The sequence below is a fragment of the Alosa alosa genome, chromosome 10 (genome assembly GCF_017589495.1).
Source record: "Alosa alosa isolate M-15738 ecotype Scorff River chromosome 10, AALO_Geno_1.1, whole genome shotgun sequence".
Taxonomy (NCBI): domain Eukaryota; kingdom Metazoa; phylum Chordata; class Actinopteri; order Clupeiformes; family Clupeidae; genus Alosa; species Alosa alosa.
In genome coordinates, this window is record NC_063198.1 from 6,970,079 (window position 1) to 6,996,365 (window position 26,287).

The window sequence follows — 26,287 nt, forward strand, 5'->3', positions numbered from 1 at the left end:
CCACAGCAAGCCCCATTCCCCTACACCTCACCTCCAACGCCTACAGACTGCCTCCCTCCACTATTCGCCACAGATAAATAAATCTTATCGCTAAATAAATCAAAAAGCATGTTAGCCGCTTGTCGGCAATACATAGTCACAACACTGAATCCCAACACACATCTTGTGTGTTCTTCTGAGCTAAAGATTTACTGATGTTGCATAAAATAAGACTGGCAATCACAGTGCACCACATATTTCCATGTCAGCCAGCATGTGGAAATGTGATGCTAATGGCGTCTCTTTCTCTCTCTCTCCCCCGTGCTCAGCTACGAGGATGGCCCTCGGCACTTCCGCCAGCGCAGCGGCAGTCTTGAGTCCCAGCAGGCCTTCCTGACAGAGGGCGAGGCGCACGAGGCGCCTTACATGCTGGCCGTGCCGCGACGCAGCACCAGCACCGAGATCCTGGACGACGGCTCGTCCTACACCAGCCAGTCCAGCGTGGAGTATGGCTCCGCTGCCCCGGGGTACCACCACGGCGGTGGCGCCAACCACATGCCTCGCGCCCGCCGCCTCCACCAGCGCCGTGGCGGTGCCAACATCTACGCCAACACGGGCAGCATGCCCAACCTGGCCCAGCACGACGCCTACCGGCCACCCTCGCGGGCCACCAGCACCACCACCGCCTACTACGTCACGGGCTACCCCTGCCACAATGACCCGGAGCCCTACTCCAACGGGGCCTACGCCTACGAGAACGAGTCGGAGGGCCACTACAGCGTCAACAGCTCGGCGTCGTACTACTACCCGCCGCAGCAGCAGCAGCACCACCAGGCGCCGACCGCCTACTACGGCCACGAGGGCTACCGCAGCGGCTACGGCCACGACGAGCTGGACAGCCTGTCGCAGCACAACGTCTACGCCACGCTGCGCCCGCCGCGGAACAACCGGCCGCCCTCGCGCAACGAGCACCCGCCTAAGAACCTCCAGAAGGCCCTGGTGGCCGAACACTTGCGCGGCTGGTACAACCGCAACACCACAAGCCACAAGCCGCCGCCGGCCGGCGCCTACGACTACGACCGGGGCTCCCAGCACAGCCTGGGATACCAGACCATGTCGTCCACCTACGGCCACGTCCCCCGCAACGCGTCCTACTCCTCAGGTAGGTCCTCTCAGCAGCAGCCAGTGTCTGAAGTGTGTGTTTATATTCACCACAGTGCAGCTGCCCATGACACCCTGATGGTCAGTAAGCTGAGCCTTTCACAAATAATGGACCTTTTCTTCTTCTTCTTCTCTCTCTCTCTCTCTCTCTCTCTCTCTCTCTCTCTCTCTCTCTCTCTCTCTCTCTCTCTCTCTCTCTCTCTCTCTCTCTCCCACTTCTTTCCCTCTTTCCCTTTTTCTATTCTTCCTCCAGTCTCCTCCGCTAGCAGCGCTGGACACTGGCGCAGCAATCACGTGTCGACGGCACTGGACAACTACGAGCAGCCCGCTCACCTGGCCCCGCCGCAGTCCTACGGCAGTGGCTACAGCGCGGCCCACTACGTCCAGCCGGCCCACAGCAGGTGAGCGGACAGCACGGCACGGGCGCACGGGCCCGCCTCAGTCATTATCCAATTAGACATTTCCCTGATCCTGCTTAAGCAGAGGAGTGGAGCAGCCACAGCCACAGCCGTATAATGGGAAGCGGCGGAAACAAGGGCAGGGAAAATAGGCAGCCCTGTTCTCTCCGCTCTGCTCATAAGCTCCCTCCCTTCCTATCTTCCTCTCTGTCTCTGTCTCTGTGGTCTCCTGGCTGTTGCTGCTCTTGTTTGGTAGTGATATGCCCCCTGAGGCTTTGCTAATGGCGTTTGATTGCAGCACGGTAGCAGGTGAAGCGGCTGGTTTTGGTGGCTACCTGCCAAGACTCGCGATGGCTGGACACTGATCACTCTCTCTGCAGGTTTTAAAGGAAGCCCTCTGCTTAGGAGCTTTCTTGAGCTTCCTGTGTGTGTAAACCACCACCCCCCCCTCCCCCCAAATCCTCACCTACCCCTCCCTCACAGCCCCCACCTCTCCCACAGATACAGTTCCTGTCGGCCGCACGTGCCCTGTTCCCGGCCCGACCACCAACACCACCACCAGCAGCAGCACCGCCTGCCCCAGCACCTTCCTCCTGCCTCTTCCTCCTCCTCCTCTCCCGCTTGCTCTTCCTCTCGCCTGTCCTCTCGCCCACCCTCTTCCTCCTCCTTCTCCTCTTCCATCCGGTACCGGGTGGAGCCGTCCGGTTCTCCGGCCCGGCAGCTGTCCGGTTCCAGGCCCGAGAGATATCCTAAGTCCCCTCTTTGCTAAAGGTAGCCACGCTCGTAAGTAGTGTTGGAGTGTGGGTTTGGCTGGTGGTGTGCCCTCAGTGTGCTGTGGCAAGCCTGTATGTTCTGGACTGGGCTACAGTTTGGGTGTATTTCAAGGACGTGCTTTAGTGACAAACCTGTAGAATTTCAGTTATTGGAAATGGTAAAGCTCCTAAAAGAAGAGACTTTGGTTTTGTTTTTCTAGGTGAATGAAACTATAGTGCTCTTCTATTATGAATTTTACCATTTTCTCTGGGTTAACTTATCCAGGTTTGTCTCTAAACCACATACTTGAAATAGGCCTACACCCATATTGTTGTTTTTTTTCCCTGGACTTTTTAATTTATTGTGTATTCATTTTTGTGTATTCAAGTAAGCTGATACTGATACTGTCTTATCAAGGCTGAAATCTTTGTGTGCTCCTGCTGTTACTGCTGCTGCTGCTGCTACATTCACCATATGCTCCTGATACCAAGTCATCTGCCATTGAAAATGCAAATGCATGCTGTTGATGGTGTTTGCTGTGTGCTTGTCTGTGATAAAGTGCTTGCTTTTGTGAGGTGCAATCTGGATTTCATTGACAGTGGTCACATTTTTCTAATGGTGTATGAGTATAGATGTGATGGCGTGCATGTACACACACACACACACACACACACACCATCATTATCTTTACACAAGTTACTGTTTTTAACACTGCATTATTTGACTATATATGCCATAATTACCTAGTACCATATAGCTACCAAGCTACCTCCTAGCAGGTTGTTCCCCTCAGGTTGTGACCCTTCACCCCTTTCTCATGTGCAGACATCCCCCAGAGAGTGTGTGGCGGGGCTCGGATAGTCTGTGGCGAGCTCCAGGCCCCTTAGACATGCATGGGGCAGTTGGCTATGACCCTGAGCTGGAGCGTTACAATGCCAGCCGAAGGCGTAGCACTGCGAAGGGTGAGACGCATACTAACCCTTCAGAAAGCGCTTCAGAGTGTGTCACGCGGGTGATGGATCAGGCAGCGACACGGACTAAAAACTGGTTTAGCTTTCTCTGGTTTGACATACCTGGTGTCTCTCACATATCCTGATTCCAAACATGTTTCACAACAAGGGTGGCGGTGTGGTATGGTGTGTCTGAGTGGTGGTGTTGGTGTTGAGGGAAAAAATGTGACCCCTGTGTTTGCAGTGTGTTGTGTGTCTTGGCTGGAAAATATTATGTTTTGTGTGTGAACTGAACTGAACAGATGTGCAAATAATTTAAACCTGTGTTGCATCAGTTATAGCGAAAAATGTGGTGACTAAAACATTTTTCTTTTTCTGTTGGCCTAATTTAAACCGTCTCAAAATGACAAGAAGTTCTATTACTTGTGTATATGAGAAAGTGACTGAGCACTGTTGCTAACCCAGGTTTAAGTTGTTGTTGTTACTCCACGCTTTGTTCTCCCATCTTGGCTGAAGTGTTTTTGCTTGGCTGAGGTCCCCCAGTTTACTTTGGACAGGCATGCCTCTGCACACTCACTCAAGCACATTTTCTCTTTTTGTTTCAGGTCCTACACTGATCTGAACCAAATGGACAAACACACAAGCAGCCAAATGAACAGCAGTTTGGACCCTGAGGATCACACGCTGTACTGGCATGAGAACTCTAAACCTGGAACAATTGTATAGAGGAGCTCACCAGGCACTACAACTGCAAGACCTACTCACTGAATTCTTCCACGTGCCTACAGAATGAACTGTCTTTCTACGGGCAAAGGGCTCCCAAAGATTCAAAAAGCAACAACCTCAAAGGAATGTAATCAGACAAAAACCTATGAAGCCCATGAAGCTATGTGTGATCAACTAGTTTTTTTTTTTTTTTTTCTTTTCGCGAGATTTTTTCGCAGGCCCTGCAAGGAAAAATTAGTCAAGCTGAACTTGCCATGGTGCGATGTGTGTGAGTGTGTTCCAAGCTGAACTGTCCATTTTTTTAAAGGTGGTGTTTGCGTGATGAATGATGGCACTTGCATACTGTGTGTGTGTGTGTGTGTGTGTGTGTGTGTGTGTGTGTGTGTGTGTGTGGACTTTTTGCACTTGCACAAGACTGCTGTGACCTCTTGGCTCTCTGTCTGTGGGGCGTTATTACCAGGATAATGACTGCGGCCTTCCCACACAGAAAGCCCCAGAGCAGTCCACATTAAGTTAGGGAAGGATTTCTAAAGTCATCGCACCAGTTAATGTCATACATGAAGGATTGAACGCAACTGGACTTTGGATTCTAAAGTGGAGCTGTTGTCCTGTCTTGCAGTCTTCTCCGTCTAAAGAACAGAACGGATCAGATGGTACAAGACGGTGCCCTTATACTCTGGATGTCCTGAGCTACTGAACACATAGATCATCTAAATTCCTTTCTGTTTTGGAGGAAATAACTTAGTTGGCGTTTGAGCACACTGCCTCATGCAACTACATGAGCACAACATTCACGATGGCGCTCAGCCTTGCCCAATCAGCTGCCAGCCAGAGACCACTCACTATACTGGAATTACGGAGGACCCTTTGATAGAATCTGCAGTCAACTATTGCATTAGTATTCATACTCCTATTTTCAGTGTTTGTAAAAACTAAGAGTTGCCAAATGCCACAAAGTCCAACCTTTAAGTATGAACCATGGGGGGTTTGCATGGGTGACTTAACCAGCCCCTTATTTAGTACCATCTGGACGGTCACATTTCTTGTGATGGTGATATGACATATAGTACTGCAGAATCTCAAACGCTCTGAGAACGCCTACTGCATCCCATGCTGGAATCCATGGTGTTGTGCTCTTCTCCCACCTGCCTACTAGGAGAACTATGTATGTATATGTTGATAGTGTAAAAAGAATTTACTACTTTTTTGTCTATCTTTTTAGAGGGTTTTTTATGTTTTAAGAAGCATGTAATATATAGTTATCAAATTTGTTAAGCTGGTTCTTAGTAATTTGTATCATTTGAGACGTATTTGAATAAAAAAAAAAATACTTACTAAGAAAATCTATCAGTGTTGCCTCTATTTAAAAGTAGCTAACCATACGTTTGTTTGCACTTAGAATATTAGCAGAAGGTTTTTACTCTAATACGGGCTTAATCTTGACAGTGAATTACTGTAAAACCTCCATACTAATGGTGCATAATGAAGACGGGGCCAGTGGGCACGCTCCAAAGGGGGATTGTTTTATACTCCGTCTGATGTGGTGATCATGGCTTTAATCCCAAACTTTAGGGATGTATGCTCAGAGAATCCTGGTGGTGACTTATGCTCAACTCCAGATTTCCATTAAAGCCATTTAATTAAGCAGCTGAATGAATATCCACTGAGCCATTGTAATTACTTAATGGGCTTTTTGCCTCAAAGGAAGCCCATTGCAAGTAACTGCCTTTTCTTTCCCCTTTTCAAAAAATTATATCCTGACAAGGTGATTTGTTTTCAGCAATAACACTGGAAGGATCTCTTCGGTGATCACAAACATGTGGTGGTGTTTAGGAAAAGCTAGAGAGGTCTCAGTTTGGATAAAATCTTAGGCTTGTGAGAAACCTGCGAGTCTGGTTTCCCATAGGCCCAGCGCCACCGTCAGTAAGGGCTCCTTGGAAAGCTGCACATAGTCATGCCTGGAGAAGCTAATAATGACTTTGTTTGAGTTATAAGTGCCAGTGTGGGCAAAACTCTTGACTGGGATGTGTGCCTAATAACAGTCTCGACTGGTGAGTGAGTGTGCTTACCCGAAGGCAGAGCAGTAAACACTTCACACTGGCTGGAAGAATGAGGCTGCTCCCCACACACACCCACACAACACACACACACACACGGTGCTGTGCGGTTGAACAAGTTTTTTTTTTTTTTTTGTTATCTTTGAGTGTGCACTAAAACAAACTAGAATAACCAGTAAGCATCTGATTGAGAGGGACCCACCTTCTCTGGCGAGTGCCTGTTTCGTCTCTTCTCCAAATAAGCAAGAGGACGTCAGGGATTAAGCCATGTCTTCTGTGTGTTTGAACAAGGGGTGTGTTTGCGTGTGTGTCTGTGTGCATGCACGCACGAGCGAATGCATTACTGTCTACGCTGGTCAAATGGTCTCTGTCAGTCAGTCATGTGTGCTGCTTTCATTTTGTTTATCCCAAACGTCACAGAAGCTCCTGAGGCCACAGGTCCTTGTCTTAGCCAAACACTCAGACCCCTGATCTGCTCCTTTTCATTTGCCCTCGTCTCCTGTCGTCAGTCACCAGCCTCCCCTTGAGGCAGAGGGGCAGGGCTGAGGGCTCCTCAGTGCACTGCAGCTCAAATGACCTCTGACCCTGAGGAGGGTGGGGGGTTGTTACTCTGGGTCTTCCAGGTCTCCTTGAGTATGGGGGAGATGTTTGGCGGCCTGACTGACTAGCTGGACGGCTGCAGCTGTCTCTCTCTCTCTCTCTCTCTCTCTCTCTCTCTCTCTCTCTCTCTCTCTCTCTCTCTCTCTCTCTCTCTCTCTCTCTCTCTCTCTCTCTCTCTCTCTCTCTCTCTCTCTCTCTCTCTCTCTCTCTCTCTCTCTGGCCCCCATTACACCACACGCTGCTGCTGCTGCAAACACCAGCTGTGCAAAGCCCCATTACCCACACACTGCCCCACTCACATAAAAGACAATGAGCTTTGTCTCCCTTCCTCCGGCCCGCTCCTCACCTCCTCCTTCCACTCCTCCCCTCTCACTGCAGTCCTCCACCTTTAACGTTGGGTGCAGCGCCGTGTGTGGATGGTGTGAAGCAAAGCTAGCCCATCAAGCTCAGGTCAAAGCGGTAATGCATCCCTGGGTAATATGGGGGTTTCAACACTGGCGCAGTCACCACACTCCACTGCACTGGGCACTGTTAACACCAGGAGGTGGGAAACGTCTTATCAGGGACTGCCTCACCTGCACTTGAAGGGCAGGAAAAGATGAGGTCATGTTTAACCTTTATGGGACAAGAGGGAGGAGGGGGAGGTTAGCTTCAGGGAAAAGTAGTTCAGCTTGATGAAAAGAGGTCTCATGACAGGCAGGTTCCTCCGAAGCTGGATAATGACAATGTGGGCCTCGATAATAACTCTGAGTCTATCCAGGGATACTGATAATGACATTGAGGCCAACCCCGAAGCCTCTGAGGGAAACCAGCCTGCGCTGTAACTGGTCATGATGGTTACATGCACATTGTTTAAGTATGGATGGATGCACCAATACTGACTATTTTGTTTGCAAACTACTCTTTAGGGCTAATTGGCTATTGCAAAACGGCACACCAGAAACAGATGTTTCCCTTAAATATCTCAAATAAGAGGCAATGTACGTATAGACAGAGCAAACAGCCTGAACTTGTGCCTGGACTGCCTAAGCACATGCCTGAACTTGTGCTGTAGCTGTCAACACTGCATTTAGTTTTCTAATTAATAATGCAACTTCAAAACAGAGTAAAAGACCTGTTAGCGCCTGCAAACACTGGTGCTGTCAACATTTTTGTAGCCACTCAAACAGCTACACACCATTAACTTTTCTATTATCCCTTTGCCAAGGAGATAAAGTCTAAACCCAAAGACCTCTTGCAGCCATATGTTCAGCAAAAGTCTATGTAGGCTACAAGAAGAGCTTCAAAATACTTTGTTGAAATAGATCACAAAGTCTTTCTAGTGTTACTACACCCACACGTGTTCTAAAGCCAAAGCTCTGAAGAAAATGTCTGTTGTGGAGAGACCTGGAGGTTTGAGACAGTGGCCTGTTTAAGATGTCCATCTAACAGCTGCATGGGGAGTGGGCACCAGAGCCTCTCCGGGTGTGACCAGAGACTTGACCCTTGGCCAAGCTGATAGAGCCAGCGAGACAGCAGCGATGGTGATGGCAGGAGGGAGGGAGCTTGTGTGTGTGTGTGTGTGTGTGTGTGTGTGTGTGTGTGTGTGTGTGTGTGTGTGTGTGTGTGTGTGTGTGTGTGTGTGTGTGTGTGTGTGTGTGTGTGTGTGTACGTGCTTCCTCACTATTGCACAACACCAGAGAGTCTGGTGGAGACCCTGGGGGGAAAAGTACCATGGCAGGCTGAGCATAAATCAGGTTTTAACACGACTGTGTTAAAAGACAAACGCGAGACCCAGAGTGGAGAGGGTGTTGTGCTGCACCTGAGTTAGCTCAGCGCGGCCCCTCCACCCCCCACTCGCTCTCCTTCTCATGTCACCCCAGGCAACAGCACAAACAGAGCGAGTGAGGGTAACCTTTCAGATCAAGGGCTTCCAAAGAGAACCCAGCTTCTGGCCTCAATACGCTTACACAAACTAAACAGAACAGAAGTCCTGATTTTCATTACACACCTCAGTTGACACCACACATACCCAAACACAACACACACACACAAAAACCACATAGATTCCAATGACTTTTGGTAGCCATTTTAAATGAGAGCATGCAAGTGTTGAAAGTGCTGACTCAGTGATCCTATGAGGAGATTCGCTGTGAGAAACAGCAGATAAATCTCCCTCTGGCTCAGCTTCGCAGCTCAACTCCACTCTGTAATCTACTCCAGCCCATTGATTAGGCCCGGGCTAGGAGCTAGGGCAAAGGAGCTATCAATCACCGCAGAGGTACCGTCAAGATAAAAAGCACATTTGAGAGGCCGAATACTGATGGGAGTGTGACAAGCAGTGTGAATACAAGGCAAACTCTTATTCGCCATTCACCATTTGTTAAGTATTACAAATAAATCCCACTTTCATTCAGTTCACAGAGGGCTTTGGCTCTTTATTTCAAAATATTGCATAGAAGTTTGTTGAGTTGTTTGTTGATAATTATTTAACACACCAGTCACTCACACATGCTTTGGCATCATTGATTGAACAAAAGCTTTCTTTTCAATGCCCAGTTGCCTCTGCAACTTAATTTATCCATTTGGTAAGGATTTATATTGTTATTCTTGATATAACACATTAAAACACAAAAAACACCAGTACATACAGTTCAGAAAAAATATTAATAAACTGTATGAAACAGAAAAATCAACTAGAAGCAACTGACAACTCATTCTCCATACATGGCTTTTTAAAGCCAAGTGACCTGAATAGAATATTGAGGATCACTATTTTCAACACTGCAGTAAATTTCATTTTTATGTCCTGATTGCACATGAAACCCGTGGAAGTGGTAAGTTCAACATTTTGGAAGGAAATAATATACTTTATATGTTATGACACTGTAGCACAACCACAAAGGGAGTGTGTGCGTTTAGCTCTGAGAACATCTTTCTGACAGGGGCAGGGAGTGAAGCAGGACCTGAGGACTGCTTGACCGCTAGGTGTGTCCTGCATGTAAACTTGGATGGATTTACAAACAATGCAATCCCTTACATTCAGTGAACTGTGCTCAGAAAAGTCACATTATATCCTCTACCTGGAGTAGAGTTCAGTTCCCTAGGACCATGTGGTTCTACTAACCTACAAAATGGAATCAATTTATATGTATGACTGTGTGCGACTGTGTGCAACTGTGTGTGTGTGTGTGTGTGTGTTGGTTTTCACTCTTTCAGTTTCTTCATCATCTCATTCTCCAGGAAGTCCTGAATCTTGTTTATGCTCTCTTCCTGTTGTCCCAGTGCTTCCAGTATGATCCCCATTGGTGACTTCTTTAACCCCGCCCCTTCAATCTTATTCTCCAGCTTATTCTTCATGTTACGCAGGCGCAGAGAAGCATGGGCGAAGATCACTGTGGTTCAAAAAAGACAAAACATCACAATGTGCATAGCCCGAATCCAGTGTTTGATCTTGACACGTCTCCTACTTCTGAACTTAAGAGTACACAGCCTACCACACACATCAGAACATAACCCTGCGATCCACTTCAATGCACATTAAATAAGCAAGCATACAGGAAAATCATCTCATGACACATGGTGTGACACTGAGGAGACCTGGTGTGACACTGAGGAGGTTAGATTCAAATGAGTTTTGTTAAAAACTTCTCATGCATAGCAGACTTACACAGAAGGGGGAAGGAGATTCCAAAGATGAATACCATGACTCCTCCGAAGAGAGACATGAGGAAATAGCTTGCGAGCATCACCACAAAGACAAACAGGGTGGGGTTCTGCCTTTTGAGGCTCTTGATCATGGCCTTGTTCTCCGCAGCCCACACAGAGCCCATGAAGACCAGGGTGACCACGATGCCGCCCAGCATCATGCCAAAGGGATTTGTTAACCTATAAATATCACACAATAAATAACACACTGAGATTAGAGGAGCCATTTGGATGGAAGATGTACTTGCACAACACAATACTGGAAACCCCTGCCAGTTTGTTCCTGTTTTGGATGCACGATCCTAAATCCTTTATCAATAGCGCCCCCTTGTGCCTAACTTTTTGACTTCTTTCCCAAGATATGAGCAGAACATTCATTCAATCACATTATTAGCCAGTTGTGTACTTGCTCAGTAGTTAGCTGTTAAAGGAAGTCACAAAATTAACAAATAAGAATATATAAGCCATACAAATGCAAACCAATATAAAATGACAAAGAAATAATCAGCATTAACTATTATTTTACACTTGCTTTTCGTTGTCTTTTTTCTAACCCATTTCACCTACAACTTGCATTATTCAAGGGTAGCGACAACTCACTGAATTTTATAATAATGAGGGGGGTCTACCCTATTTGATCACTGGACTGTGAGACACAGTGAGGAGACTTTCCTGACTCACTCAGTGTTTCTGAACCGAGCAGGCTGATGAAGCAGCACAGTAATGAGCAGCTGGTTCATCTGGGAACTTCCCAACCTCTTCATCCCCCATCAGCTGCTGATGTTTGGGATTATGGAGCCCTGCAGCCCCCAGCAACCATGTGTCATCAGGGTGAAATAGTCATACGCTGACTGACTATATTTAGAAAAATGGCCTCTGCATATCCACTGCGTGGGCTTCTTCAGTACAACTAATCCTCAAATGTGCTTCAATGTTGGTTTTCCATATGGATAAAAGGATAGACCAATGTCATTTTGTTTAGGCTACATCTGGATGTAATGCTAAAAAAAGTGTAAGCCTTCAGGATAGAAGTGCATATAGATTTCCCAGTGAGAACTAGGCTATAAATATCCAGTCCAACATTTCTTAACTTTTTATCTGACATGGGCTATCGCCTGGTCAGACTGGTCTAGAAAACAGATGATTCTTATATGGATACATGTTGCAATCTAAGGCAAACAGCTCACCACCAACATGTAACAATATTACACAATGGACATTTTGATTAGTCTCAGCTAGTTCAGGACTGTCGCAACATGAATACAAATCTATACAGATCCTTTCAATGCACAGAATCACTGCTTACAAATCATAACTCGAAGTAGGCTACTCCAAAAAATTTTAACAATCATCATATATGACACTTTTGAGATGGAGTGCGTGACCATCTAAGGTTAGAATCACTTGGTCATCTGCACAGTATTTACGTCACTTTTCCCTTCTGAAAGCAGGTCAATCCTCCTGGACTTTTTAACAAAAAAAAATGTAGGCGAAAACGCAGTTGTAGATTTGGCTTTGCTAACTTATGCGAGAAAGACATGACTTTTGTTTTGAAAATTCATCACTGCAAAGCAGCTAGCTTACCCCACAAGCAGGAAGACAACGATTGCCATCGCCAAATAATTTGTTTGATAGTAGAGAAGATTGCTAACAACTCTGTTGTTCCATTTCGCCAGGTCGCGCACATCGGGCTTGCCGAACCTTTCAGACCCAGGGAAAAAGTCATCCCAGGGTCTGAGTGGTGCTATCTCAAGTTTAGCCATTTGGCCACTGTTACGTCCGCTTGTTGTGACCAACTACAGTTCTCGGCCGATATTCTCGCGATGATTTATGAATAGGTCGTGAAAACCTAGCAGCTAGACCGCAGCTTCCTTTCGCTGTTTTGCTTTAGAGAGCATCTGACAGTTTGGCTGTCAGTCACTGACAGGGTAGGCCATTTGGTCAGAGTAGCCTGGGTTAATAAGTGACAAGCACCAGATGATGTTGTTAGGAGAACACGCGTGACTTTTATTTTGTTAAATGGGTTGACCTATAGGTAAACATTAGTTCAGCAATAGATAACAGTCATATCAGTAGACACAAAGACATCATGGAGATTTCACGGCATGTTTATTGCATTTCATTGTACCCTAATATACAGCAGTTTAATAGTCTAGTTTTTTCCCCATTAATTCCAAATTATTTTCAAGATGCTGCAACACTAAATAAAGGGGAACAAGTATGAAACTCCTTAATCAAAAAGTTGCAACACTTCCACGATTGTAATAATTTCATTTGAACTTGAAGTTGAGACTTTTTTTCATCTTTATGTTTTAGCCAAACAGGATCAAGCGCTCCAGTGACGTCATCATAATGAGACTCGTCGTTCTGCTCTCATGAGTCTGCTACATGCAAGCAGAGAATGTCTATGCAAGTGTGACATGCTACCTGTATTGAATAAGTTAAATCGCTGCATGACAGTATGAGGTCAGTAAGGTGAATTCATACCATTAGGCCTACCACCGATTGTATAACTCTGAACTCTCATAACTTCGCATTGGCACTTTGGCAGGCACGGCACGGACGGGCAGGCAGGTCGATGGTCAGACTAGCTCGTTGGTAACATATAGTAAGCCTTAGCTGCTACTTGCTCTTACTGTTTACATTAGTTAACAGATGTGGGGACGAATATTTCTGAATCCCACTGTTGGCAGAGCACTTGTTTGGACTCGAAGACATTTCTTCACCATGCAGTTGAAAACGAAGGATTTCCAGTCATTATTTACAGATGGACTAAATGGCATTGCAGGTGAAAACTCTCTCTCTCTCTCTTGAAGGCTGTCGATTGGCGTTTGATGTGGTAGGCTGTTTTTTGTGTTGCTGTTTAAGTAACGTTACTGTGTAGGCTGTGTGTGTATAGGATATTTTAATAGATGGTACTAGTTCCATATGCACATGCTTTTAACGTTTTGTTTATTGACGAGGTCATGCATAGACATAGACACATAGATTAATAGGTTAAATTGCTGATTCATATCATCTTTGGTGCACATAGTAATTATAACAATACAACTTAAAACATTAGCAGCATAATAAATTATATACTTTTGCTCTTCCAGGCCTGTTTGAAAAGAACAAGTTTGAGTTGAGGATTGCTGGAGGAGCAGTACGAGACCTTCTGTCTGGGAAGCGACCAGAGGATGTGGACTTTGCCACCACCGCTACCCCTGAGGAGATGAAGAGAATGTTCCAAGCTGCAGGAGTACGCCTGATCAATAACAAAGGCGAACAACATGGAACCATCACAGCCCGGGTATGTCGCAACAATCTAGGCTACTGAAGAGAGTGGAAAGTTACCACCATACTGTGAATTAGACGAACAACGTCTAGCTCTGCCACCGGTGCGCTCAGGCCAATCCTAACTTTTCTCATCTGTTGTTCCTCGTTGGTGGAACGCACTGCCAGTTCCTACAAGGGCAGGGACATCCCTCTCCATCTTTAAAAAAACTCCTGAACACCCAGCTCTTCAGAGAACATCTCCTCTCATAGCACGACTTACAACTAGTCTTGCTGATCCTAGCACTTACTACCTGTCTAGAACTGACACTCATCTGTTTAAAAAACAGCACTCACTGATGCACTTATTCTTCACTGATGCACTTATTCTCTACCTTTTTTAAATTGTCCTAGAATTGTTGAGAGAATTGTGTTAAAAACTTAAACTGTTTGCCATGTTGTTAGTCGCTTTGGTTACAAATGTGTCAGCCAAATGTAATGTAATGTAATGTAATGAATTGCACTTCAGCGTGTGTATGTGTTTATTAAATGTTTGAATTGTGCTTTTGTTCAGCTGCACGATGAAAACTTTGAGGTGACCACCCTGCGTGTGGATGTCCAGACTGATGGGCGGCACGCAGAAGTGGAGTTCACCACCGACTGGGAGAAGGACGCAGAGCGCAGAGACCTCACCATCAACTCCATGTTTTTAGGTGTCTACCAGTCTCCTCATATTTCATTCTATTAAAGTGTGAGCACTAGGGATGCACCAATATTTGTTGATACCGATGTTTAAAATAACAATATGGCCGTTACAGATATTTTTTATTTGTTTGTTTTGCTTATTTTTTGTTGTAAATTATACCCTTTAGTAGAGTGGAAACAAAAATATTAATTAAAAAGAATAACTGAATAATTTCTTTCAGGCCTTCATAGCACCATCTCTGAATGTTCCAGTCTCCACATAACACAGCATTTACCTTGTGCAGAATTGATGCAATATAACAAATAAACATCAGCCACTACCATTGGTAAACATCATACAAATTAGCCGATATCAGTCAAGGCCGATATATGGGTGCATCCCTAGAGAGTACATTACAGTGCATCATTTATCATAAATCAACCTGCATTTACACATGGTTTTGCCAGAGGCATAATAACAATTTTCTGATTGTCACTTTGGTTAGGACTGGACGGAACTCTGTATGACTACTTCAATGGGTATGAAGACCTCCAGAACAGAAAAGTACGGTTTGTTGGCAGTGCCTCCCTCAGAATACAGGAGGACTACTTGCGCATTTTACGATATTTCAGGTATGTCAGTTTTTAACATCTGTTGTGTTGCACTTATGATATCATGATGTGCTGCATTTAAGAGCAAACATTTATGTATCACAAAGATATGTTCAGTGTGTTCAGTTCAGTTTGAGGCGTTCATCAGCCTAATACACTGCCTGGCCAAAAGAAAAAGGTCACACACTCGTTGGACCGCCTTTAGCTTTGATTACAGCACGCATTTGCAGTGGCATCGTTTCCACAAGCTTCTGCTACAACATTTATTTCCTCCAGCGATGCATTCATTTTTTGCCAAGATCTTGATGAAGTATTGATGACGGGAGATTCAGACCACTGTGCAAAGTCTTCTCCAGCACATCCCAAAGATTCTCATTGGGGTTAAGGTCTGGACTCTAGTGGCCAATCCATGTGTGAAAATGATGTCTAACGCTCCCTGAACCACTCTTTCACAATTTGAGCTCGATGAATCCTGTCATTGTCATCTTGGAATATGCCCGTGCCATCAGGGAAGAAAAAAATCCTCTGATAAAATAACCTGGCCATTCAGTATATTCAGGTAGTCAGCTGACCTCATTCTTTGGGCACATAACGTTGCTGAACCTAGACCTGATCAACTGCAGCTCTTACCTATTTGCTTAGTTAAATCCTGGTGGTGACATTTTTCAACAAAAAAAATGTTGTCTGTATCTCTCTCTCTCTCTCTCTCTCTCTCTCTCTCTCTCTCTCTCTCTCTCTCTCTTCCATTCCCTCTCCATTTGACTGTGACGATTAGGTTCTATGGCAGGGTGGCCAATGAACCAGGAGCGCATGATCCCAAAACCCTGGAGGCCATCAGAGAGAACGCCCGTGGCCTGGCGTCCATATCTGGGGAGCGCATCTGGGTGGAGCTGAAGAAGATGGTGACAGGAAACCACGCTGCACATTTATTAGCGCTCCTCTATGAGCTGGAGCTGGCACAGTACATGGGTAAGGTTGAGGCTAAGGCATTAGACTAAGGCCAGAATTGTTCTTGAAGCATTTAGCATCGCCCTGGGACTTGTATATTGTTATATAGACCTTTTCAAACTGTTCCTTGAAGGTTTCCGGTTGAAACGTTCAAAACCAACGCCGATACTTTTTTTCGTCCCCATGTTACCATTAGCTCAATGGTGTTTTCTGTGCCACTGGAAATGCCTTTGGAACACACCTGTTTGTTTATGCAGTTTAAAGGGCCTATAGAATATAATCCATATAACATTTTATTGGAATCCATGTAGCAATTTAGATCGATGGTGCTCACGTGCTTATCACTAATCACGTCCGTTAAAACGAGAGGGGAGCACATATTTATGTTTCATTAGCCTAGTTAGCCTAGCCTAGCTCTAACATGTCGGTAATTCACTGGAAATGAGTAGCCACACCAGTTAAAGCTAAAAGGGAGCTATAGGCTAACTCCTGTAACCCACTTTCAGTGAATTATGCCCAGGCTCCCAGGCTGGGTTATTGCTTGGCACAAACAGAGGAGAAAAGAGCTTGTATCCTCTTATCCAACTCTGGGGTAGACGGCAAATAAGCTAACCTTTGGCTAACCAATTCTTTTGCAAACTACAATTTTTAGAAAAGGAGAGGTTTTAAAGGTAAACTAAAAGTTAAGTCGTGGGAGCCAGCTGCCTATGTGTCTACTCCGCACGCCTCATACCGGAAGTCTTCATGCCTCTGGCTAACCAATTCTATGCTGTTAAAAGCCTTACGTAGATGAATCATACAATCAGCATTACATCTGACAAATGAAAGATTTATTTCTTAAATAAAGATTATGACTATTGCAGCATTATTGTCATGATATTAGGTGCTGCTTGAGAAGATTATATTTTCAAATGATTAGGTTACAAAACATTTAATCACTGTGATCCTACTCACTTTGGGATTCCAGACATTCCAAATATTCCTTTATTTGCCTTCCCTAGGTTTGCCACCAGAGGGCAATGTTGAGGAGATGAAACAGGTGTGGAGCTGTGCCCAGAGCCTGTCTCCAAAGCCCATGACCATTCTGTCAGCCCTGTTCCGCAGAACGGATGAAGTGGACAAGCTGGACCTGCGGCTCCGCATCTCCAAAGAGGAGAAAACCCTGGGCCTCTTCCTGGTCAAACACAGACGGGACCTTGTGAAGGGTCAAGATGAGGATGACCGTCTCAGGCCATACACAGATTTCATCATTGACGTAAGCAGAACCAGTGTTGACAAGTGTTTCCTCATTCAAGTAAGCAGAAACCGTGTCTGGCAAAGTTTAGCTTGAAGTTGTTGAACATTTTGATTCAGCTCTGACTTCCTGTCAAAGTAAATAGGAAGCATTGTTTGGTTGTATGGGGACCATGGCAAGCACTGATACCTTACCTCAGGGTAAATAATATTAATACCATGGCAAGCACTGATACCTAGGCTAAGGGTAAATAATATTTTGGTCTGTTTTGCCTCCTCTGGCCATTTATGTAAAGTAAACCACATTGTCATAGAATTTGTTTATAGTTCATAGTTCATAGGTGAACTATTTTGGATACATGTACTGTTTTGCAGAATATATCAGTGCAGTTTCCTCATTGAGAACCAAACAAATGCATTTCCTCCAAAAGGTTATTGTTCCTGTAAAATTCCCCACGGTAGTAGAAGTGAGCGCCCCACTGCCCTTTGTGTGAAGTTGAACCTGTTACATGTATTGATTTATGACTGTTGGTGTGATAAAGTTGTGCTTAGATGTATACTCTGTGTGGAGAGACATATGATGTGTGTGGAGTTAGTTTTTTAAAAAATAGTTACATTTTTATCAACTGTCTATTTCTATTCTATTGATATCTATGTGTGTCTGCAGAGCCGGGAGGTGGATATTCAGAGTAAAGTGTGTGAGCTGCTCAAATACCAAGGCGAGGAGAAGCTTCTAGCGGAGATGACCAGCTGGTCCATCCCTCGTTTTCCCGTCAGCGGGCACGACCTGAGGAAGATGGGCATCACATCGGGCAAGGAGATCGGCACCATTCTGCAGGGCCTACGCGACACGTGGAAGAAGAGCCGCTACCAGATGGACAAAGAGGAGCTCCTCAGTACAGTCCATCAATCCTGACGACCAACTTGTGAAGTCAAGTGGTGTTTGTTGATAATGACAGTCCTGATGAATGCCCACAACTGTGAAGCCACAATTTCAAATGGAGACTCTGGAGTTGTTGTGATTTTGTAGGCGTCTTCTCATCAACTACAGTGTGGACGATGACTACGAGTAATAACAAGCTGCAGCTGTGGTATTTGCAATTTGCATGAATAATTTGAGTTCTATTATATTTTGAAAGGCCATGGGCACTGGCAAGATGGTGGCTATTGTAGCAGAAACGCTTCCCTCATGGATCACATAAAGACTGCATCGTTTTGTGTTTTGGAGTGATAATTGCATTATTGATGAAGTACAGAGCATTGAGAGGCATTTGGCATTGTGCCGATGTTTTTTCAATGCATCACAGAGGTGCTGAGGTACCTTAACTTCCTGTTCTTTCCCAATAAATAATTCTTAGAGCTCATTTTTTTGTACAAAAGAAATTCATGAAATTGTACTTGAATGCGTTAAAGAATGTCAAGTCTATTTTCGGTAGAAGAACGTTGAGTCCGCACACCAGAATCTGCTCCTTAGCGTTTTTTTATTTGTAGGCTATAGATGAAGGACGTGAAGACTCAATCAGCAGCACTACACAGAGAGGTGGCCAGTCAGAATTGGAGGATGACTGAGTGCAGAATGGTCACTGGAGAATAGATTGTAGGAGACATCACGCTGGGACAAACGTTCTCCTTTTATCCCCTAAATGAAACCAATGCATTTAGCTTATAAAGCCTGAGGGACAAGGGCATCTTTAAGGAGCCAGTCCAGATGTGAATCTCATTGAACATCTTTGGTATGATGTGAACCTGAGGGTTCCCAAACATTCCCCTTCAGATTGGACAGCTTATTAAAGTAGTTAGAGCCTTCTGCAGGGAGATTTAAAGTGAGGAGGGACAACAACTGAAAATGTGCAGATAACATTTTTAGAGGGTTGATAAATAAGCAAAAGAATGAACATGATTTGATATTATGGGGTAAATATAGGACTAATTTTTGCCCTAATTTTTTTTGCATTTCGGATTTCTGTTGAAGGCTAGGTTAGCCTATGATATTAACAATACATTGTTTTGCACCTGTCAGTTTATAGTCATGTGATGGAAACATATGCACCCAATTGTAATGTGATTTTTTACAGTGGGTACTATTAATTAAATTCCCTAATCCCTAACTTCACAACAGTTCATGACATGTGATGACAGCCCCCCACCCCCTGCCACTGGCAAGATAGGCCTACAATATCAGTCCCCGCAGACTGTTGTTATAATTAGCAATATAATCAGCAATATTGCCAGAGTGAAAACTACTGGCATGGTGTCCCTGTTAATATAAATTCATTGAAGCCCTTTGAAGGTGTAATGATTTTTTTTCGGTGGCCTCTATGCACACAAATTATCTACAACCCAGGGGGCTAAGCCCCCCCTGTCTTTCAATACAAGTGACATCCCTGCTTCCCAATAATCATATACAGTTCATTAAATGTATTTTTTCTATCTCTTTTCTCATCTCACAGGGTCTGCATTTTTATTGTTGTGATAGCTGTAAGCTTAGCTTGCACTTCCAACCCTCCAGTGAGGCTTCCAAGCTCGTCTAGGAGGGAAGGTGATGTGTGCTGATTCTGAATGCCTGTGTGCTGAAGGAAAGCTCCTCCTACGATGTGCCAAGGATAAAAACATAACCCGCAACTTTATACTCTCACTTCACCGCACGGCGGCTTCGCGCGCAATCTAGTAAACTTTTCCCCTCCAGAATTTTTTAAATAGGTCTATTTTACAATGTAGACAGTTTTTTTTCTTCGCTTGACACGTTGTGTGCAACTGTAAGCTACTGAGGATGTAGAGTAAATGATTTCAAACTTCCAAGTTATCTTAAATGATAAAAAGGAAAATGTCTTTATTCACGTCAAATGAGACAAATTCCAGTTTCAAAAAGGAAACTAGCCTTGATACGCCGCGAGATGAAAGTCTTGCGCGAGTTGAAATAGCTATTTTGAGCATAATCTTCCTCTGCGCAGCAGTGCTGAATTTCGGACTCCTCTTGGTTCTGTGGAAGAGAAGAAAGCAAATGTCTCGAATGCGTGTATTCGTCTTTCATTTGTGCTTGGCGGATCTTGTCGTCACTTTTTTCCAGGTGTGCCCTCAACTAATGTGGGATATCACCGACAGATTCAGCGGCCCTGACATGTTATGCCGGTTGGTGAAGTACCTTCAGGTGGTCGGCATGTTCGCCTCTACTTACATGATCGTTGTGATGACTATTGACCGCTACCAAGCCATCTGCAATCCCATGGTAACTTTCCAGAGACGCCGTGCGCGATGGAACGTCCCAGTCTGCATCGCATGGGGAATCGCTCTAATCGGAAGCCTCCCTCAGATCTTTATCTTCTCCCAAGTTGAGATTGCTCCTGGGGTTTTTGAGTGCTGGGCTGACTTCATACGACCATGGGGACTGAAGACATACATAACATGGACAACTTTAGTAATTTTCGTGTTGCCCATAATGACTGTTGTTGTGTGCCAGGTGCGCATTTGTAGAGCAATTCAGATAAACCTCTACATGAAGACGCACCAGAACGAAGAGGATGTAATCAAGCAGCCACTGCCGTCCAGAGCCAGCAGTGTCGCTGGAGTGTCTAAAGCAAGGATTAAAACAGTGAAAATGACTGTTGTGATAGTGCTTGCCTACATTCTCTGTTGGTCCCCATTCTTTACAGTTCAGCTGTGGTCAGTTTGGGACGATGACGCACCGACTGAAAGTAAGAAAAATATTTAAAGCCACTTAAAGACAGTACTCATAGGCTACTGTGGTTCTGGTACATTTTTGTCGAATCTGTAATGGCTCTGGTTGGATGTTAAGACTGATTGAAGTGTTCAGATGTTAAGACCGACTGAAGTGTATGTGAAAGCAATGCGCATTTTAATGAATCACGTGTTATTTTTTCCAGGTGCGGTCTTTACCATCCTCATGCTATTATCCAGTCTGAACAGCTGTGCCAACCCTTGCATCTATCTCCTCTTCAGTGGGAAGTTTCCTAGACGGATCATGGCACTTCTGTGTACGGGTCAAAGGAGCGGTAAGGAGTCTAACCCAGATGAAGCAACCGTAGTCAGCACACTTTACATGAGCCTGAAGAGCGTATCGGACACTAGGTGAGCCAGTGCTCTACAATTGATTCAAACAATCATAAACAGACATTGCAGACTCCCTCGGAAAAGTGTTGCAAATGTAATATGCACTATGATGTGTTTGAATGAGTATGAAAGTGCTGTAAATAGCGCCTGGTTAGTTCAAATCATGTTGAGAATGAAACGTTTTCAACAGTGTGCATCGACTTTGTGTAAAATATCCCAATGCTTCTATTAAGCAGGCTAGACTTTCCACTACTTATGCTAATGCATGGCAACCGGCTGAGCAGTGGTGGAAAAAATGCTTAAGTTACTTGTGCTTCTATCATTTTAATTGGCAGTGACATTTTGAGATGTATTTCTCCACCACAGTTCAATTATGTAATATGATATGAATATGATGATACCTTCAGATGTTCAGATGTTTAATATTCAAACTGTATATTGTGCCACATGTTTTTGCTCTTACTTCTAATGTTCATTAAAGACTTTGCCTGATTGTCTTCAGTCAACTCAATTATGAAATCCATGTGGTACATTTCAAGTGATATGACATGGCAGACACACAATGAATACTTTAAACATCAATCACATCAATGCATCCATAACATTCACATAAAACACCTGGGCATGATTTTGAAAATGTAGCACTTCTAAAGAGGACATTTTACTTTCAGTATTGTATCCTGAAGTAATTATGTGAGTAGCATAAATTCACCTTTATTCAATGTCTGGTTTAATTCTGTCACGTTAGATTCTTTGAAAATAAGTCAAGAATGGTGATTCCTTTTCACTGTATCATATTCCTAAGATAAAATGTGATCCCTTCAGACATTCCTCATAAAAGGTTTTACATCAGACATCTTCACTGCTTTCAGCATGATGTTTTGTCTTTTCAGTCAATAATAGCCTATTTTAAATAAAATAAAATGAAAGGTTTAAAGAGGGAAACAGAAATTGCTAAAATTTCCAAAAAACTGAACAATGACTGTTAAGATTGTCTCGGGTCACAATACCATAAGTTAAGCCAGCATGCCAGAATTCATTCAGAGGTAAATGTGGTACGTGATGACAATACAAGACAATCAATGAATTTGTACTGACATTCCTCAGTAGGTCATTCAACAGCCTGGGCTCAAATGACTGTTGGACTGTTGAGACTGTCACTTATATGAATGCTTTATAAAAAAGGCTACAGATGCTCATGCTTTTATACACAACAATGAAAAGGTGTAGAGAGCAAAGGTGTGTAATGACAGTGGAAGGAGGGAGAGTGAACTTTATAGTTCTGCCTCTCATATAATCATCCCTTGTGTGTCAGACATCTTACTCTCCCGGCTGTGACCTTTCTCAAATGGAGGGAGAGTAATCATTATTCCTGGCTCCAAACAATCACCTGACAGACCTGCCACTCTCTGTCCCTTTCTTCCTCTGCCGGAAGGCTCTCACGGACAGGCTCTCACGGACAGGAAGGAGGCATATTATCTATCTCACATCCAACACATGGATAAACATGGGTTGTCCACAGTCACTATCATTTTGCTGTTGCAAGATTTTGCTGTTGTGTGTAGTCTTTTACAGTTCATCATTTCATGCCTTGATTCTGTAAGACCATAACATGAATGAATACAATTTTGACTTTGTAAATATTACTATTATATTGGAGGTATTAAATCCATGAGATCAGTATTCATTGCTTCAGGCAATAGGTTGCAATAAACAAATGGTATATAAGAACATAAAGCAATATGACAGAACTGACTTGAATTGAACTTAATCACTGGCTGTACTTTGAACTAGGATAGCTAAAACCAGACATGTGGACTCGAGTCACATGACTTGGACTCGAGTCAGACTCGAGTCATGATTTTAATGACTTCAGACTTGACTTGATAAAATTCGGCATGACTTGCGACTCGACTTGGACTTGAATACTATTCACTCAAGACTTGACTTGGACTTTGCCTCTTTGACTTGTGATGACTTGACATGTCTCGAATCAAAAACTAAATTTCCTGATCGTGTACCAGTCAACCCAGAGTCCAAGTCGAGTCCTCTTCATTAAGATCCAACTTAAACTTATGCTAAGCTACTGCATTTAATTGTGAACATATCTAAGCACGCACGAGAGGGAGAGAAAACGAGTAGGTTCCAGCTGGCTTGTCATTGTTGATGATGATTGATATCTTCTTTTAAATATAAGAAACATATAAAAAGAAATCGTGGAGGCAAAAAAATACGAGATTAGAGGAGATTGTGAATTTATCCGTTTCTCACTAGCCTACTATACTGTTATAAACTATGAGATCCAGGTCACTATGACATAGCTGCACTCACTGTGATTTGGAAAGTGGACAAGAATATTATGAAGAGTTGTCCTTGCCTTGTGTAATGTAACTGGTGAGTCTTGAAGTATTCAATAATTTATTTACATGAAGCACATGATATGCCGATTGAAACGCATTCCACTCAGCTACTGTAGCTAGGTGGCTACTGGCTACCAGGCTCATAATTCACTTTTAATTGCAAACAGAAAATGTCAAGCAAGCATCATGTCATACATGCTTCTCTTTCCAAAGGAATGAAAGCTGTTTGTTCCAACTTAATATCATGCTTATCATTGTTAAAATTGTGCTATACATGTGGCACAAACAAGTTTGTGGACTAGCCATAGGCTATATTTGAACGGAGCTGGTAAAAAAAGATTATTATGAGAATGTGTGGACAGTGGCACACAATGGGCTTAAAGTGACCGTGCACCATTTACAAATTAGATAAACAGCATCAAATGTCTAGTATTTCTTAAGAAATTAATACTTTAAAACAAAATTATTGTCATTATTATCTTTTAAATAATATAAAAGTGTTGACCTTGGCTTCCCTTATGAGTCACCACTGGCAGACAGCCTAATAAATTGTTTGCAGGCAAATCTGTGGCCTAGCGCAGTGAAATACCATCAGTCAAATTATTACTCATCCTTACAGTGGGCTCCGCAATTTGGAAAAACATTATATATATTTGCAGCTGTGCTGAGTGTCATGTAGCTATCCATTTTGTAGAGATTACTCAGGTATGCACATGTGTATATTACACAGGTATGCACATGCATATGTCGTAAAAGATTACAAGACAGAAACATTGAACATATTTTAATCTGTATTTATAAAAAAAAATACTGTGGATTAGATGGAAGTGCTAAAATTATGATCGATAGTCTAATAATGGCATTATTAAGTGAAGAGTACCTGATGACTTGTTCAGGACTTGAAAAAGATTGGGACTTGGACTTGGACTCGACTTGGCTTTGATGTGACTTGGACTTGGACTCGACTTGCCCTTCTCTGTATTTACTTGGGACTTGACTTGGACTTGACTGCTAAGACTTGGGACTTACTTGTGACTTGCCAAACAGTGACTTGGTCCCACCTCTGGCTAAAACTGACTCATTTATTGTGTGGCCTAAGCAGGCATCCAATCCCTTCCAAACCCTTGCGTCCTTTAAGACAGTGTACAGTAGGAGATGTCAGGCTGGAGTGAACACAGCATTTCCTTACTGCGTACGTGTCCCTGGTCATCTGGTTTATCTAGCCAACGCCAGGACAGGAGCTGCAGCGACAATAGACTCAACTGTTCTAACAGACCTGCACGCCAGACAGTCAAGGTAATGAGTCAGTGCCAAAACACAGCTGTGGTTGTTGTTTGACACAAATGTTGTTGTTTTTTATGAAAAACGTAATATTGTTTTTTTTACTATTATTATTGTAGTGCGGTTATAGGATTTTGGCAGGATTTATAGACCTTAATGCTTAATATGTTTGTCTTGTCACCAGGGCTTATGATGATGTCCTCAATGATTGCTTTGTCAACAACAAGAGGTTTCCTTAAAAGCTTCCGTCATGTCTCTTTAGTGTTTGTTTCCTCATTTGCTTCAGAGATTCATTAAGTGTTTGCATCAGCTGCTCTGGCAGGTCAGAGACTGCACTTGTCAACACAGTAAGCTATTGTCTTGCATGATCTTCATATATACAGTACATATTCTCGGCAATACAATGCAACTGTATTTTACAAAAGCTGCAGTAATTGTCATCCAAACCAAATGAAACCTAATTGTGTTTTGGCCACTGTGCCATGCCGTACCCAGGTTTGTTGTCCCGGCCCTTAAATCAGTTTGTTCTAAGCTTTTGAAAGGCTCCTACTGTATGCTTTTGTGAGGGTCCTTGTCTGTACATCAGGAATATTTTGTTTTGGCTTATTCCCAAGAAATGTTACACAGCCTTTTGTGTTGAGTGTCAAGAATGGACGCCATGACATGCACACTACAACCCGCTGCTATTCTCAGTGGCTACAGGGTAAATATTTGGACATGATCTATCTCTTATTTAACTATGGCTGTGCTAGCAAATGCAGTGTCTTAGCGCTGTACAGGGACATTCAACATTAACCATATACCGTTTCAAACTGTGAGAAATTACGTTTTCAGCAAGTCTTTCTTTTCCTACCATGCATGTAAACTTCAGTGGTATTCTATACATACAATGGCATGGAATGTAATCATACAGTAAATAATTGTACAATTAGATTGCACTGTTGATATGTGGAGTACAATACTGTAAAATTTATGATGAATATTATTAATAATTATCACACAGTGATATTTATTTGATTTATTCTCTGTAGGGCAATAAGAGGTATTACATCTGAAAATGGAGACAGGGGTATTTTCATACAATCTCTCTGAATGTACATGTGAAATGAGCTTTTGTTTTTATGTCAATTCTTTACTTACTCTAGAGCTATAGAATGGCTCGGAACCACAAAGAGTTCAACTAAAATGTAGACTACACAGACTTGCTTTAAAAGCCTACAGTATATTTGACAAATATGTATTGACTTTTTCTGTATCTTAATCCCACTGTTGTCAAGCTTTTCTCTCTGTGCCCCTTGAACATGAACGCTCAAGCAGTGAAGTGTAATATAAGCCATGCCTGTGTGAATACGTTTCAAATGAAAATGCCTCAAGTTGTACATTTCCCCAGTTACTTTTCCCCTCTAAATCCTACCATTGGTGTTATTTACATGGGCTCCATGCAGTTGTGCCCAGGACAGTGCCGTTGGAGAGTAAAACATGATATCATGTTTCATGATATCATGATATCATGATATCAACACTGCCACCCCGGC

General features: G+C 43.6%; 4 protein-coding genes across 9 annotated transcripts in view; 3 read left to right on the forward strand and 1 right to left on the reverse strand.

The window, feature by feature from the left end:
* The window catches only part of frmd4ba (FERM domain containing 4Ba), a 44,886-nt gene extending 39,576 nt beyond the window's left edge, over positions 1 to 5,310 (forward strand). For 2 of the 5 annotated variants that reach the window (XM_048254817.1, XM_048254821.1), the window contains 4 exons: positions 309 to 1,141; positions 1,394 to 1,541; positions 2,040 to 2,309; positions 3,847 to 3,973. In XM_048254817.1, coding sequence (XP_048110774.1) covers positions 309 to 1,141; positions 1,394 to 1,541; positions 2,040 to 2,307 — 1,249 coding nt within the window. In that variant the 3' untranslated portion in view covers positions 2,308 to 2,309; positions 3,847 to 3,973. Of the gene's footprint in view, positions 1 to 308; positions 1,142 to 1,393; positions 1,542 to 2,039; positions 2,322 to 3,116; positions 3,254 to 3,846 lie in introns of all 5 variants that reach the window. The other 3 variants (XM_048254818.1, XM_048254819.1, XM_048254820.1) reach the window with 3 other exon arrangements.
* Positions 5,311 to 9,015: 3,705 nt separating this feature from the next.
* arl6ip5a (ADP-ribosylation factor-like 6 interacting protein 5a) lies at positions 9,016 to 12,240 on the reverse strand. Its single transcript, XM_048254909.1, has 3 exons — positions 11,896 to 12,240; positions 10,274 to 10,491; positions 9,016 to 9,998 (listed from the first exon to the last, which is right to left on the reverse strand). The coding sequence occupies exons 1-3, from the start codon at positions 12,072 to 12,074 to the stop codon at positions 9,811 to 9,813; spliced, it is 585 nt and encodes a 194-aa protein (XP_048110866.1). The 5' UTR covers positions 12,075 to 12,240; the 3' UTR covers positions 9,016 to 9,810.
* A 415-nt stretch (positions 12,241 to 12,655) lies between these two features.
* On the forward strand, positions 12,656 to 18,407 carry trnt1 (tRNA nucleotidyl transferase, CCA-adding, 1). 2 transcript variants are annotated; one of them, XM_048253776.1, is made up of 7 exons: positions 12,656 to 13,099; positions 13,410 to 13,603; positions 14,141 to 14,279; positions 14,757 to 14,883; positions 15,638 to 15,831; positions 16,812 to 17,065; positions 17,711 to 18,407. In XM_048253776.1, exons 1-7 carry the CDS (start codon positions 12,967 to 12,969, stop codon positions 17,957 to 17,959), a joined length of 1,290 nt encoding a protein of 429 aa, XP_048109733.1. In that variant the 5' UTR covers positions 12,656 to 12,966; the 3' UTR covers positions 17,960 to 18,407. The 2 variants fall into 2 exon arrangements, with proteins under 2 accessions (XP_048109733.1, XP_048109734.1); XM_048253777.1 differs by having other exon boundaries at positions 12,961 to 13,150.
* Positions 18,408 to 19,852: 1,445 nt separating this feature from the next.
* avpr2b.1 (arginine vasopressin receptor 2b, tandem duplicate, 1) lies at positions 19,853 to 21,604 on the forward strand. Its single transcript, XM_048256052.1, has 2 exons — positions 19,853 to 20,735; positions 20,925 to 21,604. The coding sequence occupies exons 1-2, from the start codon at positions 19,853 to 19,855 to the stop codon at positions 21,131 to 21,133; spliced, it is 1,092 nt and encodes a 363-aa protein (XP_048112009.1). The 3' UTR covers positions 21,134 to 21,604.
* The last annotated feature ends 4,683 nt before the right edge of the window (positions 21,605 to 26,287 follow it).

What these genes read in the sequence shown, in the direction of transcription:
- arl6ip5a (XM_048254909.1), bottom strand. Translation starts at nt 12,074, where the DNA reads ATGGCTAAACTTGAGATAGCACCACTCAGACCCTGGGATGACTTTTTC. An exon ending in GTTGTCTTCCTGCTTGTGGG is followed by an intron (nt 10,492 to 11,895) that starts GTAAGCTAGCTG and finishes TGATATTTATAG; the next exon opens with GTTAACAAATCCCTTTGGCA. An exon ending in AATCTCCTTCCCCCTTCTGT is followed by an intron (nt 9,999 to 10,273) that starts GTAAGTCTGCTA and finishes TTTGAACCACAG; the next exon opens with TGATCTTCGCCCATGCTTCT.
- trnt1 (XM_048253776.1), top strand. Translation starts at nt 12,967, where the DNA reads ATGTGGGGACGAATATTTCTGAATCCCACTGTTGGCAGAGCACTTGTT. An exon ending in ATGGAACCATCACAGCCCGG is followed by an intron (nt 13,604 to 14,140) that starts GTATGTCGCAAC and finishes GCTTTTGTTCAG; the next exon opens with CTGCACGATGAAAACTTTGA. An exon ending in ACACAGATTTCATCATTGAC is followed by an intron (nt 17,066 to 17,710) that starts GTAAGCAGAACC and finishes GTGTGTCTGCAG; the next exon opens with AGCCGGGAGGTGGATATTCA.
- avpr2b.1 (XM_048256052.1), top strand. Translation starts at nt 19,853, where the DNA reads ATGATAAAAAGGAAAATGTCTTTATTCACGTCAAATGAGACAAATTCC. An exon ending in CGATGACGCACCGACTGAAA is followed by an intron (nt 20,736 to 20,924) that starts GTAAGAAAAATA and finishes TATTTTTTCCAG; the next exon opens with GTGCGGTCTTTACCATCCTC.